Source organism: Micropterus salmoides, unplaced genomic scaffold (assembly GCF_014851395.1).
Source record: "Micropterus salmoides isolate LMB-PRFRI ecotype aquatic unplaced genomic scaffold, ASM1485139v1 Ms_hic_scaffold_9, whole genome shotgun sequence".
NCBI classification, from domain to species: Eukaryota; Metazoa; Chordata; class Actinopteri; order Centrarchiformes; family Centrarchidae; genus Micropterus; species Micropterus salmoides.
The window spans coordinates 35964275-35983250 of record NW_024044681.1 but is presented as its reverse complement, the minus strand read 5'-3'; the positions used below and the strand labels follow the sequence as shown (position 1 = coordinate 35983250).

Genomic DNA, 18976 nt, shown 5'->3' with positions numbered 1-18976 from the left:
ACTCGTGGACCAATCACGAGGAAGTGCGTGGAGCGGGGTTGGGCGAGCTCTGCACTGGACGGTCATTGCTGGTTGTTGCACCAGGCGTCATTAGACTCAACGTTAATTACCGGAAACAAGGGGGTGTTCCTTTCAAAATAAGAGTATATATGAGTGCTGGTATAGTACAAGAGATTACAGTTTTGCAATTTGCATTTGTAAAATAACGAATTTTAATCCAAGACAGCGGGCAGTTACCACACATACAAGTATCCCTGACTAGTCTGTGTTCATCCAACAATAAGATATTCGCAGTGATGTCTGTTTCTCTGCGGTGTGTTTTGCTCTTAAATGCCACCCGGAAACAGTATGTTTGGTTGTTGTAAATTTGACGTGAATTGTGCTCGCAGCAGCAGCTTCAGTGGATCCAATGAGGTGACGCCGCGTTCGGGGCCCGACTGCTGAGAGCAAGCCGGTGATAAGGGGAACTCGAAACTACCAAGGGTGACAACAAAGAGGCTCAGCATTAAGGTAAAACCGGTACAACCGAGTTGGAACCAGCCCAGGAAAGTACAGTCTGTTGGTAGCCCCTTCACGGTTTCATTTGTCCCGGCTGAGGAAAGGTAAGTTGATGCCACAGCACTGTGCTTCAGTCATGCTTTTATACTGATGTTTGTCAGATAGTGAGCTAGCTAACAGTACCTGTGAACATATGTCCGAGCTATTTCTTTCATCTTATTATTGCTAGCTTTTTACATGGAAAGGTCCCCATTGTCAAGTTGTGTTTAATTACATTGAACGGTTAGCTGCTAAGGGTGTGACGCCAAACAATAATGGTTGTATCTAACTTGGCTAACTGTTAGCAAACACACATCAGCAACTTATACTATGACTAGCCAGTTCATCCAGGTGTCTTCCAGAAGCTAAAATACTAGAGTTGTTTTAAATGTTGTTTTTTTTTTAATGATGAGGGTACATCCATTTTGCATGCGTCACTGGCTCACTGGAGGCTAGAAGTTTCTGTACCTTGCGTGTTCTCTCCCTTGAACAGTGTTCTTGTTTTTGATGTAACCTTACTTAATCTGAGTTTTCAGTTCTGACAACAGCATGCATTTGCACCGTTAAAAATTAAACTCATACTTTCCTGTGAGTGCAGAGTGGTTAATGCCACGTGTTTGGATAGTGTCTGCACCTATGTGGGAGGGATCAGGTGCATTAGATGTCATGGCACTACCTGGCAGTGGCACACTGATCCAATCACAGCCATATTAGCGCTGAGGAACCATGACTAAACAATGATTGGACGTGTCAAAAGAGGCTGAGTAGGATATCCCTGATTGTACTAGCCCTGTGAAGAATCAGGCTTAGGCTGGAAGCAAAATGAGCAGGTTTGGCTTTTCATCACCTGTTCCTCTGGGGGAAGCACTGCTCCCACATAATGAATGAAAACACTGGACAAAAAGGATCTCCACAGGCAGGCCAATATACAAATATGAGCAGGAGATAAAAGCTGTTTGATAGTGATGGTGGCAGGTGATGAGGTTCCTGTACAGACATTTCAAAGCTGACGTTTTCGACACACTGGACATGGCGAATATGGACATGATTAGGGAAAGTGATAATCCGTGCAGTTGATTTATATTGTGTTCATAAAATGTTTCATATGTTGATATTTACAGCTCATCATGGGGGGGAGGAAGCTGGCGCTGATTGCTCTCTTTTGCCTTGTTCTGGCAAAGTTGCCTTCTCACACAGGTAATGTGATCCATTAACATGCGCAGAACTGTTTTTCTAACATGAAGCCCTGCAACACTGCCACCTTAATGAAATCATATGCTATTGATCAGGGTTTGGAAATAGAAGAGCTGGATCAATAATGCCACTCTGCTGTAACTCAGGATCTCTGGTGTTGCCCATCTGCCATACCAGTCTTATGTATACATCTTTGTGTTTGCAGTGACTGTAGCTGTCATGTCAGTGGACCTGGGCAGTGAGTGGATGAAAGTGGCGATAGTGAAACCTGGTGTGCCGATGGAGATTGTTCTCAACAAGTGAGTATAACTGAATGGTGGTCTTGATCATGGTACGATGAGTGTACACACCTGGCTTGGACTAAATTAAACAGAGGGAAATACCCACAGCAAGTTTCAGTTTCCTTAAGAGCGTGCCAACTTAATGGACAACCAAAGAACAAAAGCAAGTGAAATTAATACAGCATGAAATTACACTTTATTTCTGTCTTTTCCTACAGGGAGTCAAGGAGGAAAACACCCACAGCTGTATGTCTCAAAGAAAATGAAAGACTTCTTGGAGATAATGCGTTAGGATGGGTATGACTTTTTTTTCATATGTTCAAAATTGAGTTTAATCTAATAAACTTGCTCAGTCAGTGCATAATTCAAACATTCAGATTACCTCAAAATAATAATGGTCTTTTCCTTGTGCTGTTATGGTCACATTCCATGCACATTTCAGTCTGTGAAGAACCCAAAAACTGTTTATAGACACCTCCAAAGCCTCCTGGGCAAAAAGCACGACAACCCCCAGGTGGCGCTCTACCAGAAACGTTTCCCTGAGCACCAGCTGCAGGAGGACCCAGTCAGAGGCACAGTTTACTTTAAAAACTCAGAGTGAGTCTCTCTATTAGTCCCCTGCTTCATTTTTTTTTCAGTTTCTCATAAATGAAATGCATGCATGAACGTTATTCATTTGTAATACTGAGTCTTTAAAATCGTTGGCATGTGATTCCCCTGACCTCACCAGTTCTCTACATAGTACATACAGTGATATGATGTATCTGTCTGTTCTGCCCTGCAGTGTAATGTTTTGTATGATATTCAACACAAACACTTTTTTTCATTGCTGATCATCAAAGATTGTTTTCTAGTAAAAATACTGATGGTGAGGTACTGTAGCTGCCATTAGGAAATGGTACCTGAAAAATCATATATCCTTGCTTTCTGCTTTCTTTTCTGCCAGAGAAATGCAGTACACACCTGAGGAGCTCCTCGGGATGGTGCTCAATTATTCCCGTGCACTGGCTCAGGACTTCGCAGGTCAGTTTGCTCATGGAAAAAGATGCATCAATGTTTGACGTTTTAGTGAAGCATATTCATTTGTTTTCTTCCTCTCCTCTTAATCTCTCCAACTCTCAGAACAACCAATCAAAGATGCAGTGATCACAGTCCCAGCCTTTTTCAATCAGGCAGAGCGCAGGGCAGTCCTGCAGGCTGCACAGATGGCAGGTCTAAAGGTTCTTCAGCTAATCAACGACAACACAGCCGTGGCCTTGAACTATGGGGTGTTCAGGAGGAAAGATATTGACAACACAGCTAAGGTGCCCTTCCAGCATTACTCCCAAATACACATGTTAAACAATCAGTCTGCTGATATTCTGTATTAATCAAATCCCACGTGCAGACCCAAGGTAACAGTCAATGTATCCAATTCTAACCAGCAGTGTTGTGTATCACAGCCTTATGGCTCTTCTTCCTCTGAGACATAGTGCTCCATTGTTGAGTCTCACTGTTGCACTGAGTGACATGTTCCTTTATCACCATGAACACACTACAGTTTATTTTAACTCAGTCCCTCATACATCGTCCTGCTACCCCAAATACTCACTACAGCACCAAATGTGGATTCATCCGCCACTGAAAATAGACCCCAACAAATGCACTATTTCCTCCTGTTTTAAGTAACTTTTGCTTAAAACTACAATGACCAGCTATTTTAGAAAATTACAGAGCCTTTAAAAAAAAATTAAACTATATATTTGTGAGCTGTTTTGGTGTTTTCCAGCCATTTGTTGACAAATGCATATCCTATCCTTGAATGTATTTTACCATTTAGAGGAGCACTTGATAAGAATGTTGTATTTGATGTTCAGACTGTTTAAAGAAGCTTCATATTTATAGACTATATTGACATAATTTATCTGTAACTGTGGTGGAAAACAGGCTCAACTGATAAGTGACCACAAATTGCTGAAAATTTGATCTTTTTCCCTTTCAGAATGTGATGTTTTATGATATGGGCTCAGGCAGCACAACTGCCACCATCGTCTCTTATCAAACAGTCAAAACCAAGGAGTCCGGAACCCAGCCCCAGTTACAGATCAGAGGTGTTGGGTGAGTCCACTACTCCATGAAAGGGCATTACTATTGACAATGCTTCTATCAGCTAAGTGTTTATTTGTCCAATGAAACAGAGAGACCAGCCTCTCACTATCAGACCTCTCAAAGAGGCTTTGAAATGTTGAATGAACTTGGGGGATGTGGGCGGTTTTGGGTGGACTTTTTGGGCAGTATTATGTATTTTAAAAGTAGCTTTGCCTTTAGTCTACAGTTTTGTTATGTAGTGTTATGGTTTTATGTGCATCTGTAATACAAATAGATACGCAGTTGTCAATGTGAACTTTTCTAACCTACACACCTACAGTGTGCACATTTAGAATCTGTTTCCTTCTGGCTTTTGGAGAGACTTGGCCCTCTTCATCCTGTATGAAACTCAGAAAACAGGAAGACGCATACAGAGAACAGACAACACACACAACAGACTGAGCTATCAATCTCCAACTGAAGTGTAGGTAGTTGGCTGACATCAGAAGAAGCAGACAGGCTGCCTCCCAGAAAACTCTGGCACCGATGGGCAGGCCATCACCTTGCATGGCAGCTCAGTTACCATCATTGTGTGATGCAAATTGTAAAGCGCTATGAAGGTTCAGAATGTGATAGACTTAAAGACTGAGCTGAGCAAAAGTACAGATGGTCTGTGGGGAAAATAGGCTTAAAGAAATGAACCCCAGATAAGGTCTACCTGACTGAAATGTTGCAGATATAATTAATGGAGCTAATTAACAGTGTGTGGGGTTTTTGCCCCAAAACAGGCAACAGTGGGTGCATGTTTCATCATCTCATTGAGTTTAGAGATTTAATACCCACAATGTTGTTTCATGTTATCCTGACCTGCAGTGATGAGTATGAGTGTAAAAACATCTACACTGTCAGGAATAAAAGATGCACCTATAGTCACCATCTGTCTGTTAGTGTGGTGAACTGTCTCTCTTTGCTAGAAGCTCTGTTTTAATTCCAGAGTGAACATTTAATTGTGTAAAACATGTGTTCTGTATCTAATAATAATGTTAGGCAAACGGATTCTCCTGATTGATACTTTTTCTATAAGGTAAACTCAGTACTTTTGTCCCCTCCAGGATCCTGTTTGATGTATTTCTCAGGAATTGTTGAACACACATTATTTGCTAATCTCCTGTGGTTTAAAACTATGACATGAATTTTGGGGAGACTCAACATGGCCCAGGAGCTGGTGTGGTAATATACATTCAGGCCACTGACACTTTAGAAGTAAAGGTGATTGAGTCTATCCCCAGAAGGAATTAAAGATGCTTTATACGTTTGTCTTTGAGTATAAAAGATATATTTAATACTTCCTGGTTTTGATTATTGGCTGATTTTTAAATTCCCAAAACCACACTTTAAAATTGTAATTTAGTTCTCTGATTGAGGTGTGCTTCTTTTGCTGTGGCTGTAGGTTTGACCGTGGATTGGGGGGCTTTGAGATGGACATACGACTCCAGGACCACCTGGCCAAACTGTTCAACGGGCAAAAGAAGAGCAAGAAAGATGTAAGGGAGAACCACCGGGCAATGGCCAAGCTCCTCAAAGAGGCCCAGAGGCTCAAGACGGTGCTTAGTGCAAATATGGACTTCATGGCCCAGGTGAGTCCAGGAACATAAACCTGCAACCTTCAGTCCATCTCTCTAAATGTGCGTCTCACATTAATGTTGTATATCAGAATTAAAACCTCCCAAATGTTGCTGTGTGAGAAGACAAGTCCAAATAATCTTAACATTTGGATGCAGTACCTTTGCAATGAAGTTGTGTTTTTCTTTTTTTAATTTAATTTAATTTTTTTCTTCCCTCCAGGTGGAAGGTTTGATGGATGACATTGACTTCAAAGCTAAGGTGACCAGGACTGACTTTGAAGAGCTGTGTGCTGATCTTTTCGAAAGAGTGCCTCGCCCGGTGCAGGATGCCCTCACAGCTGCAGAAATGAAGCTGGTCAGTATTCTCATAGGCCGACTCTACAAGACTCATGAAGTCCAGCTTGGTGTCACACATGACCGGTTAAGATGAAACTTGTGATCCCTGCAGGGAGATTTGGCTGTAGGTCACTGCAGACGCAGGATACAGAAAAGTTAAAATAACAATAGGAAATGAGTGATATTGACAAAAGGCTATAGACTCCTGCATACACATGATATGGGATTGTCCTGCAGTCCATCACTTACTTGAAGAAAGGGATTGTGTAGGCAGTAGATATTTTGCCTGCTTGTCCTTCTGTGTACTAGGGTTAGGCCGATGCAAAAATGTTCAAACCAGTTGGATTCTGGATATCACATTTTTCCACTAGGTGTCACACATGACTCATCCACTTCCAGGTGTAACATAATAAGAACCCATGAAAGATGAGTTTTCCAGACACGTTCCTACTAAATTGTTGAAAATAAAAGCCCTGTTAAGAAGTGAAGGGTTTCTGTCTACTGAAATGAATACAGGAAGTGTTGAGTTTGTATGAAAAGCGTAATTTTACCTTGCTAACATAGCAAACAGATAAGCATGAGTAACAGGGTTGTATTAGTTATATTGAAGAGGAAATGATGGGGTCATTGTTAACCTTCCCGCAATGTATTTCACAAGCTGTTAGGAGCGTACTGTGAAGATGTGGCTGGAATCCGGTGTCTCACCAAGTTTAGTGACCCATCAGATTCTGTGACTAAACCCAAACCATGTTAATTTTTCCTAAGCCTGAGGGATTAATTTCCCATTGGGTCACTGAATCTGATGGGTCACAGATTTTGGTGTAACACCTGTCTGCTCAGTTGTGATGCGCACTCTCAGTGTTTCCCATTAATTAAGGAGACCATGGCGGCCTGCACAGTCTAATTTGCTTGTTTCAGACCTCTAAAGTTGGGTTTTGTGGGCGCTGCTGTAAGCTCGCACGCTCACACACTTTGGCATCCGACTTGAGACAACCACTTTTCTTTTGAGGTAACCACAGTAACGTTAACTGTCTGTTTCTGTCACTCGTTTGTGAGAAGGCGAATAAGCTAGCTGCGCCTCAATTTGGTGTGCACATTATTCAAGCCTTTATGGAGCTGACAGGCAGGTTAGCGACTTTATCCTGTCATTTTCTCTCTTTACAAAGACAAGTGTTGCAGTATGAGAGTCCTACCTGAAGAGAGGCTGTGACGTCTTCATGTTACGCAATACGAGAACCACATACAAAATTATTTATGAAATTGGGTCGGACTTGATGAATTTAGCACGAGGATAAACATGTGACAACATCCGGTTTTCAAAATAAGGTGTCTGTACAGTATGGAAATAACAAGATTAATTGGATTATAGTGACAGAAAGTTTATAACATTTTACATGTGTCCATTAAAAGTAAAAAATAAAATAAAAACAACAATAAAATGCTAGGGAAATAACTTATTCTATTTTCTATTCTTTGATTTAGGGTTGCTAGAAAAACATTCAAAAAGTTTGTTGACTTTTGTTGCTGTTTCATCACCATTTATACTGTATATTACAGTGGGTTTATGATCAAATGGTTTACTAGAGCAAAGCACTGTTTACAAGAGTGCAAAATCCTTCATAGATTTTGAGCCAAATGAATGCATTTAACAAAAGAACAAAAATATAGAAAATATACAAATTTGTCTTCCGGGGGGGCATTACCCTGGACCCCCCGAGAGGGTCCGAGGCCCACCCAGCATAGTCTCTTATGGGAAACACTGGCACTCTGTTAGATGTGCTGAGAGAGCTTCGGCCTGCATTTCCCATGCTAGTGTTAGACTGAGTCACTGTAAAACAATTATCGATCCATTTTGATGCATCTTTTTTCTATCCAGGATTTCTGGATAATTACAAAGCATTTCATTTGCAAATTAAAACAAAAAAGAAATGTCTCCTTATTAGCTAACCTCAGTTCCTCTCGGTCACCATCCTTTCCTCTGCTCTGCAAGCTCTCACCATCACTTTCTGCCTGCTCGCGCTCTCGCTTCACCCACACATTCGCTACACACATTACGCACTCCTCTTATAACAGCAGCACCTGTCATCTAGATGTCCTTTGCTAGCCCAGCGTTCAGTGTTACCGTGCTCACACAGTGTGCAAGTGAAAGTCATTAGTTGCATGTTGATATTAATGATTGTGTGAAATCTTAGTAGTAGTGCTACTATTCAACATCAGCGCTGCGTTGAAAGAATATAGAAGCTATGTCAAGGTACTGTAAGTTGTTTGGGGGCAACACTGGTCACTGTTATGTGTACACCACAGACTGTCCAGTTGCTTCACTTCTGAGTTCTGCCTTTAGCGTTTTTCTCAACATTATGTTCATCAATTTACATTTACAAAATCCATTTTTGACATTTGTGAATCGATTCAGAATTGTCCATGACCATGATTTTTTCTTTTTTTTTTTTTCTTCCTGCACCCCTATTAACGTGGTGGTTTATGTGGTCACTATTGTGCTGGTTTATAGCTTTAACCGTTAGTGAGGTGGCTGTTACATTTCTTGAGCCCAGCTGTATTTTGTATTACAGCATTTTTGAGTTCTTGTCCTCTGTGTTGTGTCATCAAAGGGTTAGCATTGCTGAGAACTGCTTCTTTTCTATTTGCTTGGCCAGAACATTTTACAATGACAAACACTGGTTCAGTCTGTTCTCATAAAATCAAACCAGTTTAAGCTTGTACATGGGACCAGGCCGGCAAAACCGGCACTGTTATACTAAGGAAAAAACATGAGAAATTTTAAATAAAGCGTATAAAGTAATGGATGTTTGTATTACAGATGTGACTCTGAGGTCTTATATTTGTGCCAACAGGATGAAATTGAGCAGGTGATTTTAGTAGGTGGCTCCACGCGTGTCCCCAAGGTTCAGGAAGTGCTGCTTAAAGCTGTGGGCAAGTAGGTGTCAACCACTGAGATGTCACACTCATCTGAATAACTTTCACTTTCAAAAATGAGCACAAATAACTGCATTCCTCCACAACTTCCACATTGTGTCCACACTGACGTGTTCAGAGAAAACTGAGATAAAGCAGGTGTGGTTTGCTTGAGAATACCTGCAGTTGTAATTGTGTATTTTTCCATGCAGAGAGGAGCTGGGGAAGAACATCAATGCAGACGAGGCGGCAGCCATGGGTGCTGTGTACCAGGCTGCTGCCCTCAGCAAGGCCTTCAAGGTCAAACCATTCCTGGTTCGAGACGCAGCTGTCTTTCCCATTCAGGTCAGTGCAGGACATTCACTACCTCATGCTGCTGGAGACAATTTTAAATACCATTGCTTCAGAAAGTCATTGGTTGACAACAGCTTTGTTGAGAAAAGAACTATATTAGTTGTTGCAATAAACGTTTGTGCAGAACAAAAATGAAAACAGGATGCAAAATTAGATGTAAACATACCATGTCAACACTAACCACATGTGATTTCACTCCACTAGGTTGAGTTCACCCGCGAGACTGAGGAAGAAGGTGTAAAAACACTGAAACACAATAAACGGATCCTCTTCCAGAGGATGGCGCCCTACCCCCAGCGCAAGGTCATTACATTTAACCGCTACAGCGATGACTTCGCTTTCGACATCAACTACGGCGACCTCAGCTTCCTGAGTCAGGATGACATCAGGTTGGATAACTGCTTGCTTTAGCATTTTTTGCTTCCTGAAGCTCTTGATAAAGTTTGTGCATGGAAATTGAATTGCATAAGCAGTGTTCATGACGTGTCTTAAGAAAAGGACAAACCAAAGTTTATATTATGGCATTTGACTTGACTTTGGCTTTCAAAAAAGTTGAAATGTGTGAACCCTTCTAAGTTGTTACCTGTCACTGTATTCTCTCATGACTTGAATCTAAGCCCTGTTCTCCCCTCCCCTCTGGTTTGCAGTGTGTTTGGCTCTCTGAACCTGACCACTGTCAAACTGTCTGGAGTAGGCAGCAGCTTCCAGAAGCATGCAGATGCAGAGTCAAAAGGCATCAAAGCCCATTTTAACATGGATGAAAGTGGAGTGCTCCTGCTGGATCGGGTCAGTTCAGCTTATTGAACATTCACACACTGTGTTTGAGTGTTTTACCTTCCGTCATGTCAGACTTACTGGTTGGACGTGGACTGTGTTCTCTGCTATCTCTGCTGGTTGCCATGGTGGTCAGTGAAGCTTATTGAAGTCCCAGCCAAAAACACTTAACTCCAAGAAAATGTGCTTAACTCAAAGGAGATTAATACTAGTGAAAAACAAACATCTGAGGGTTTATGCATACCTAATCACATAATAACCTGCACAACCTCCAAATCTTTTGTTAAAATGTTTTGGGTGGAAATTAACACAATGCACTAACAACAAACTCAGTCAAACAACAACATATTGGCGGTCTGTCAGTATATTCATCACATACTTGCAGAAAATGATTGGAAAAGAAGCACCAGGCTGTAGCTTATATAGTATAAAATGTATAAATGAGGGATATATTTCAAATCTTTTGTTTTATTGTTATTATTTGTTCCAATAAATCAAGTTAGCATTTCATTGCTTTTCATCCACAGGTGGAGTCTGTCTTTGAAACTATTGTGGAGGAGAAAGAAGAAGAGTCAACCTTAACTAGTAGGTTTTGCAATCATATATCTGTAACTTCAGTTGTCCAAAATGTATGTTCAGTTTAGAAATGTGGCACTTCAGGCCCTGTTTTCATGGAGGCGCAGAGACCAGTGCGGCAGCAGTTTTGTATTATCCTGACCTTGAACTTGGCTTTGCCTGTCTGTGTGGTATTTGGTGTGCACGATGCTGGCTGAACGTCCTGATGTGTGTCAGCCATAATCGATGGACAATGGCATCGTCTATCCGTTTATCTACCGAATTGTGTGAAACCAGATAATGAACATACACAGTCCCCTCCAAAAGTATTGGAACGGTAAGGCCAGGAATACCAGGAAATAAAAGCTGAAATTCTGAACTCTTGTCTCATACTCATCTTTAGATCTTAAACCCAGATGTCTTCAGTGAACAACAAAAACAAAGGGGTTTACCTTACCTTTCCAATACTTTTGGAGGGGACTGTATTCTGGGTATTGAACTTGCCGCCCCTGGTCCACCTGGTTGGTTAGACGTCCTTGCCTCCTCTCCAAGTACATTTCTTTTAGCCCTCTGATCCACTATGATGCATCGACAGCATTCCACTTTTATTCACCACTGTTCGTAATACAGGAACAGTACTATGAGATCTTTCAGAAAATAATGCATGTTTGTGTTGTATTCTTGCTGATTCATGCAATACTACATCCTGTTTTAGATATAGGTTAATGCATAAATGAGCCTTCTTGTCTTTCAGAACTGGGAAACACAATTTCCACCTTGTTTGGAGGAGGATCTTCAGAACCAGCTCCAAATGTAACTGAACCTGTCCAGGTACTTGCAGTTCTATACATGGCACAGTACAGTCAGTTAAACTAGGACTGGGCAATAAAACAATAATGATAATTATAGCAATATAATTATCCTCAATAACAATATAATAAATGTTCAATATATCATCAATAAATATTTGGTTTAATTAATTTGAATCACAAATGAACTGTCACTTAATTTGTCTATTGAAATATACATTTTTCTTTGAGGAAAAGGGACTGAGAAAATTTAATATTTGTTAAAGATTTTGTCACAATAATTTTGAATGTTCGACCTCAGATTTGTTAAGTTATCCTCTGTTTGGTATCAAGTGTTTGTCACACTCACGTAAAGAAACGTTTAACCACAATTAACCTGGTTTCTTCCATTTTCACTCAGCAGCAAAAATCAGCCTTTAAACTTGAAAGAAATAATAATTTATCATCAGACATTTATCGTGATAATTATCGATATCGAATGATTGAAATGCTTTTATCGTGATAACATTTTTGGCCATATCGCCCAGCCGTAAATTAAACATACACAATCATATGAATATGTTTATTAAGAAAATACAGTAATGCCTGTATGAACTCTGGATTTCACACTTCAGGTAGGTTTTAGAACTGCAGTGAATAGAAAAAGTCTACACAGCCCTGTTAAAATGCCAAGATAAATTATGTCAGAACTTTTTCCACCTTTTTAATGTGATCTATAATGTGAACAATTTAATTTAAAAACGAACTAAAATCTTTTGAGGGGGGGAAAAATGAAAAATAAAAACCTTTCAATAACCCGCCATTCTGACAGGGGTGTGTAGACTTTGTGTCCACTGTAATTGATGAAACTGAATGTGTCCCTGACTTCTTGTGTCCAGGATGAGGAGGAAGTGCCTCCAGAGTCTGAAAAGGATGGCGAGGCCAAGAAGGATGAGGCCCACAAGGATGAGGCCCAGAAGGACGAGGTAGCCAAGGAGAAACAGGACGATTCGGAGAAAGGTGCAGGTGAAGAGAAAAGTCAGGAGAAGACAGAGGAGGCAGGCAGCAAGACTGATGCCAAGGTAAGATCTGTTACACGTAATGTGTCTGAGAAACACATCGATGTGAATTCAGTCTCAGTGGTCAGTGGTTATATATTTTACACAGCACTTTGTGAAAATCTGTACTCAAGAGATTAGCTTTAACAGACCTGGTAGTAGGGATGGGGATCGTTCATTTTTATTGATATCGAGACTGCTTAACGATCCGATTATTTATAGATATTTTGCTATTATTTGGCCAACAGAGAGCAGGCAGAGACTGCAGCCTGATGATTTTCTTATCCATTGTGTTTCAAATTAAATCAGATTTTACGCTCGAGACTTAACGTTTCATCATAGGACCCGCAAGTCTCAATAGCAGTATCAATAAGCTCAAACCTTATTGCTTTTTGGGTTTTGAGAAATTTTGGAACTGGGTCTCAATCCCCATTCCTACCTGGTAGTGAAAGTAACCATATTTCTGCTGGTGAAGGAGGAAACGGACGGAGAGAAGTCTGGAAACACTGAGGCAGAGAAGGATGTGGAAAAGAAGGCAAAACCTCAGAAAAAGAGCAAGATCTCTGAAGACATCGCAGTGGAACTCGTCATCAATGACATCCTCGACCCTACTGCAGATGATGTCACTTCCTCGAAGAAGAAGTAAAGCAGCAATTGTCATTCTTTTTAACTGTTGTGAGGTTGGGTTCTCAGTTTTGGCGTCTAAAACAAGTCTTTGGATCTTTTCAGGTTGCAGGATCTGACGGACAGAGACTTGGCCAAACAGGAAAGGGAAAAGACACTTAACAGTCTGGAAGCTTTTATTTTTGAGACACAGGTGAGCAACAGAAGTGAAAGTTCTGTTTTTCAGCTTTATCTTTATAGTGTTTTATGTAAGGCAATTTGTAGTTGCCAGTGCAGTGTAAAGGGAATATGCGCAAACATTAATCCTAGCTGTTGAATCATTTTAATGTAAACCACCAAGGCACCACATCACCTGTGCCTCTTCCCAAAAACACACAAAAACAATACTTGCGCTCTTTCTCCAGGACAAGCTGTACCAGGACGACTACCAGCTGGTGGTGTCAGAGGAGGAGAAAGAGCAGATCTCTGCCAAGCTGAGCGAGGTGTCTGAATGGATGGACGAGGATGGCTACGCGGCCACCACAAAGCAGCTGAGAGAGAAGCTGTCTCAGCTGAAGAGCCTGTGCAAGGACATGTTTTTCAGGGTGGAGGAGCGACGCAAATTGCCAGACCGCCTGGCAGCCCTAGACAGCATGCTAAACACCTCCAGCTTCTTCTTGAGGTCAGTGTTGGAAGGAAGGTGGGAAGCAGCTGGAGGATTTTGTGTTGGGTCAGTTGATTTGTATTGACTCATTTTTATTTTTATTTCAAAGGAGTGCTAGACTGATTCCAGAAGATGACCAAATCTTCACTGAAGTTGAGCTGAATATGTTAGAAAAAGTGATCAACGAAACAACGGTAGGTGGTGGTTGTCATGCTGTCATCACACTGCTGTGGAGGATTGTCACCTTATTCATTTAGTTTGCTTAAGAGGGACTCTGCCCATGTTGTTATTGCTCTTCAGTGAAGTTGTGGACCTTGCAAAAGACGGATTATAATTGAATGGTCTGAATTTTGGCTACAGAGGCTGGGATATCCTGACTTTCAGTCTCTAGTAATCTAGTGATCTAGTATATTTCCATAATGCAGCTGAGATAGCCCTGATGACAGGTCTATGACATCAGAGTAATTTTCTCAGACTATAGAAAGGCCCTCCTGGAGCCACAGAAGACATTTTCTAACAGTCACAGGCTGTAGTTCTCCTTGTACAGAGGAAAATTACCTAGATGTGTAAAACTGAATCTGTGTCTTGCAGACGTGGAGGAATGAGACGGTAGCCGAGCAAGAGAAACGCTCTCCAAAGGAGCGACCTGTCCTACTCTCCAAGGACATAGAGTCCAAACTAGCTCTGCTGGATCGAGAGGTCAACTACTTGCTCAACAAAGCCAAATTTGCCAAGCCGAAGGCTAAAGCCAAAACCAAGAACAGCACCAGCTCTGATAAAGGCAGCAAGGCCAACAACACGGCCGAGGAGAAGGTCATCCCTCCCACAGAGGAGAGCACGGACACAAAGAGTGGTGGGTCAAACACCAAAACCCACATTTCTGTTATTATACCCTTATAAATATGAAAAAGAATTACAACTGTGGATTGGCTTAAAATAACTTGTATGTATTTTTTTCTTTCTGAAACAGAAGGCCCAGAGGAGGTACCGCCTGGCGAAGCCCCGTCCACGGAGGAGAGCACTGTACACGCAGACCCGGACAGCCAATCACAGCCCACAGAAGAAACAACAACTACAGGTCGGTCTGCTAAGCCTGTTGCTGATGATTCCGGAGAACTTTAGGGGGGTGGACAAAACAATTCAAACACATGAACACACGACAGTAAACTACAGGCTCAGAAATCTCCACTGAACTGAATGAATGGGACATTATATTACTGGACTAATGTTTCGCAGGTGGGGTATCAGTCGCTGAAGGAAATGTACTTGTATAGCACCTTTCTAGTCTTCTGACTTCACTCAAAGCCCTTTACACTACATGTCATATTCACCCCTTTACACACACAGAGGCTACCTTGCAATGTGCCTTTCAGAAAGAAACTAATCATTCAGGGTACTTCTCAAGTCTCTGTATTTGTCGTTTCCTTATTCCTCGATCCTCACTTGAACCGGAAGTTGTTCCTCTCCGCCATTTTGCAGACCGTCCCAAAGCTCTTATTTGCGCTCCAAGGAGCGATCTCTGAGGAGCTATTAGCGAGGATACACCAGTGCATCCTTCGCGGACGTCTTTTACTGACCGTCATGCTCCCTTACTGGATAGCCATTATATAGATTGGACACTGCAGCTGATCGGACTGATCTGATTCATCACCACAGATAACATTAAACTCAAGTGTATCACTGCAAAGAGTTAGGCTATATTTGATTTGTTTTATGATTCACTGTCTAGTTAAAATCTGAGTTCATTGTAGGTCTGAACAAAAAAGCTCCACACACAACTTTCTTCATTTATTAGAAAGAGTATTCTTTCTTTTTTATTTCTCCCATCTACTTTTATAATGGAGACAGTTAGAGAGAGTCTGTCGGCAAGAAACACGTTTTACATCATTTACCGTCACTTCTATTCAGTCTCATGTGAGGCTGGTCATTCCTGTGTTTAGTCAATGACAATAAAACATAGTGAACAAGTTAGGAGTTGGACAAGTCCCTAAACTGCACTCAAGTCTCTAATGAAGCAAGCAAAGGAAAATAAAAACCTGCACATCCAGCCTTCTCACCCACTGCTTCTGATGAAAGCAGCCGGTGGCTAAGCGCGTAAAATCAGCTGATGAAAGAATGAAAAGTGCTACTGCTCAAAAAAATAAAATAAAATCATTGGATAGATATGATGGAACGCAGTGATCGATCGTGACGAGTGATGTGACTTTGAAATAAGATGTATGCAGTAGTGTTAGAGGATATCTGAAGAGGAAATGAACAGAAAGCCTAAAACTGAGTGTCCCAAGACACCATGATCATATTCTGGCTTATTCAATAACAAAATCAGAATCAATGAATATAAATGCCGATAATATCAGCATTGTGCCAGTAGAAGTGATCCTGTGCCTCTGAGCAGGACATACAGTAACATATAATTATTCATATGCAGGTAACAGCTACAGAGAATCATGCTGAGCTGCACTGATAACTGTGAGACTTTTAGTGCCAACACACAGTGCACATGTGTGCAGACACAAACTCCATGAAAAGTCTCTACAGCTGTTAGAGCCGACTGACAGCTGATCCAGCTGTGATCAGAAACTGACGGCACTTCATGTGACTCTTCAGTGGAAAGGACGTCTCTAAAAACATATTTCCTCGTTCCTTCGTTTCCAAAGACGCAAGTGAGGGAAACGTAGATGCAATTAAGAGACTTGAGAAGCGCCCTCTCACACACTCTCACTTTTGTGACTTTTCCCACAGACGATCTGATTAGTGGGCAACCCACTAAGATCATTCATCCTCCAGGGTGCTGACTCAGAAAAGACTTTGATATTTTTGTCACATGACCTGTAATTAACTCCAGCTGCTATAATAAGCTCTTAGTTGACAGTGCTTATTATGTACAAATAAAAAAGCGTATAACTACTGCAATGTTCTATATAGTAATTTGCACATGAAAAAAATATAAATTCAAAAGATTTGGATGTTTTTGTCAAATAAGGAACATAAAATAAAATTCTTAAACAAGTTAGTCATAGAAGGTAAAATTTGTCAACATGTAATGCTTCTGTTTTTCCACCTGTTCAAAATTAATAAATCTTAATTAATAATGTGATGTAATTTATTACAATAAAAGGTTGATTTACGTTCTTCTCTCATCCAAAGGAGCTTTTTTACATTTTGACAAGTTGCACACAAAGTTGTACCCAAAGCTAAAGCTCATGTTTCTCCTACTGACCGTTCAGATGTGAAATGTCACAGCGCTGGCTTTGCTATTAAAAATGACAAATAATATGGATGTCTTACATTACAAGAATTATTAAATTGCCTTTGGCTACAAAAGTATTTGGAAACATCAGCAGAGAGAATAAGATGACAAGCCAGGTCTGCATTTTTCCCTCTTTCCAGGTAAGGCCTTTTCAAATGTTAGAGCGATTCCCTCTCAGCTACCATAGCAACAGGTTTTCTTGTGTCTCGTTAAATTAGTGAAGATGGGCTTGAGTTACTCAGCACTTGAAGCCGTGGAGAGGAAGGGGAACATACTCGCCACAGAGCTTAGGGTTTTTCTGTACCTATGAAATGAGCTGATATAATCCCACATCCACACAATATTCATTCTTTCCTTCTCTGTCTTCATCTGCAGGACCAACAGAGAAGGCCCAACTTGAAAATCACATAGAGGATGAATTATAACAGCTGGAACTGGGGGGGAAATCACTATTTATTGACAGTGTATAAATGTTCTAGTTCCTTCTCATTCTGTTTTTTTTTTTTTTTTTTTTTTTTTTCCTTTGGCACGGTTTATTGAACTGCCAGAAGCTGATTGGATAAGGATTAAAGACCATTTATCTTGTCCCTCTTCCTCTTCTGTGCTGTTCATCTCTTTTCTTTCATGGATTCTGTAAGCAGCGGACACTTAAACATCATGGAGAAGCAGTTTAACAGAAGTAACTCCCCACACTGGTTCTGTGCTGTGATAGTTTCAGACACAATCCCTTCTCACGTCCAACAAATGATCACATCAATGCTGATCCACAGGGACTTTTAAGCAATGCTTGGCCGTATTGAAGTAACTATATGGACAGTTCACATGAGTGGTTTGTCATTTCATTTCCTGCTTTGTCCTTTGCACTGTATCCTCAACCATGGTGTTTTGCCATTTGTCCTGACACCTGCTCCTTTACTGACGTTTCATGGCCGCTGTGTAAGTGCACTACTTAATGGTGTTGGCCACAGCGGAGGGTGAGAGGTGATTTAGAGTACTTTGGGGGATTTTTCATACATATGATTTTTTTTTTTTTGATTTTTTTTTTTTTTGTTTGCTCCAATCCAGAATCTATTTGGCCATATAATTTGTGGGTATATATGTTGAAAACATGATAAAAAGTGGGAGCAAACCTCATGTACATACAGTGTGTTTAAAGTACAGTCGGTTGATTTAAATGGAAATTGAAAAACATCTGTTGTAACTATGAATCTGTCCTCATAACTATTGATGAGGCAGCGTTGTACAATATCAATTTCATCATTGTCATTTGCAGGGCAGAACTGCAGAAGTCTAAAATTCAGGAAGGGGAGATGAAAACAGTGTTGTTTCTAAACTGTTAATAAAAAGATCATTTTGTTTTTATTTGATTGTCATTTTGTTAACAACATGATTACTTAATCTCACTTTGGGTTTGGTGCACTGAAGCAGACAACCCAGGGTCAAGCGTCTGTGCCAACCCACTTCTATCCTGTTGAAGTGTCCTTGAACAAGACTTTAGCTGTACCTGACCTGGCTTTTAGCAGACCCAGCAGAGGGGTCAGATGGCCTTGTTGGCTGTTAGGCTCTAACTGGTCAAGTATGTGTTTCTAGTTTGTAATTTGGGCTTTCCCTCTAGTCCACTGAGCTCCAGAAAGACTTTACCCAGAAATTACATTTGTGAAGTAAATATATTTTACACCCACTGAAATACGTGACCATCAACATCAATCACAAATTAAGCTATTTCTTATCCTTCAGTTGTTGTCCAAATAGTTGAAGTTTTTTATGCATTTTTTTTTTTTTAGAGCAATCTATATACATCCTCAGTTTTCACTAGCATTTGTAATAAACACTAACCTCGAACATGGAATACTTTAGTGGGGCTAACTTTTTACAAAATTGCATAGTCGCTGACACTACAATTTTATCATAAGATTCATATCTATACCTCCATACCTGGAAAAAGTAGTTTGAATTTTGCTATATATATATATATAT

General features: G+C 40.7%; 1 protein-coding gene across 2 annotated transcripts; it reads left to right on the top strand.

The window, feature by feature from the left end:
• Positions 1–397: 397 nt before the first annotated feature.
• hyou1 (hypoxia up-regulated 1) lies at positions 398–18361 on the top strand. 2 transcript variants are annotated; one of them, XM_038708116.1, is made up of 24 exons: positions 398–602; positions 1659–1734; positions 1937–2030; positions 2231–2309; positions 2455–2609; positions 2959–3035; positions 3135–3316; positions 3994–4109; positions 5530–5716; positions 5925–6059; positions 8893–8975; positions 9166–9298; positions 9512–9696; positions 9955–10093; positions 10609–10666; positions 11391–11467; positions 12324–12506; positions 12961–13124; positions 13212–13299; positions 13511–13767; positions 13859–13943; positions 14341–14602; positions 14720–14827; positions 17375–18361. In XM_038708116.1, exons 2-24 carry the CDS (start codon positions 1665–1667, stop codon positions 17422–17424), a joined length of 2967 nt encoding a protein of 988 aa, XP_038564044.1. In that variant the 5' UTR covers positions 398–602; positions 1659–1664; the 3' UTR covers positions 17425–18361. The 2 variants fall into 2 exon arrangements, with proteins under 2 accessions (XP_038564044.1, XP_038564043.1); XM_038708115.1 differs by having other exon boundaries at positions 399–602; positions 12958–13124.
• Positions 18362–18976: the final 615 nt, after the last annotated feature.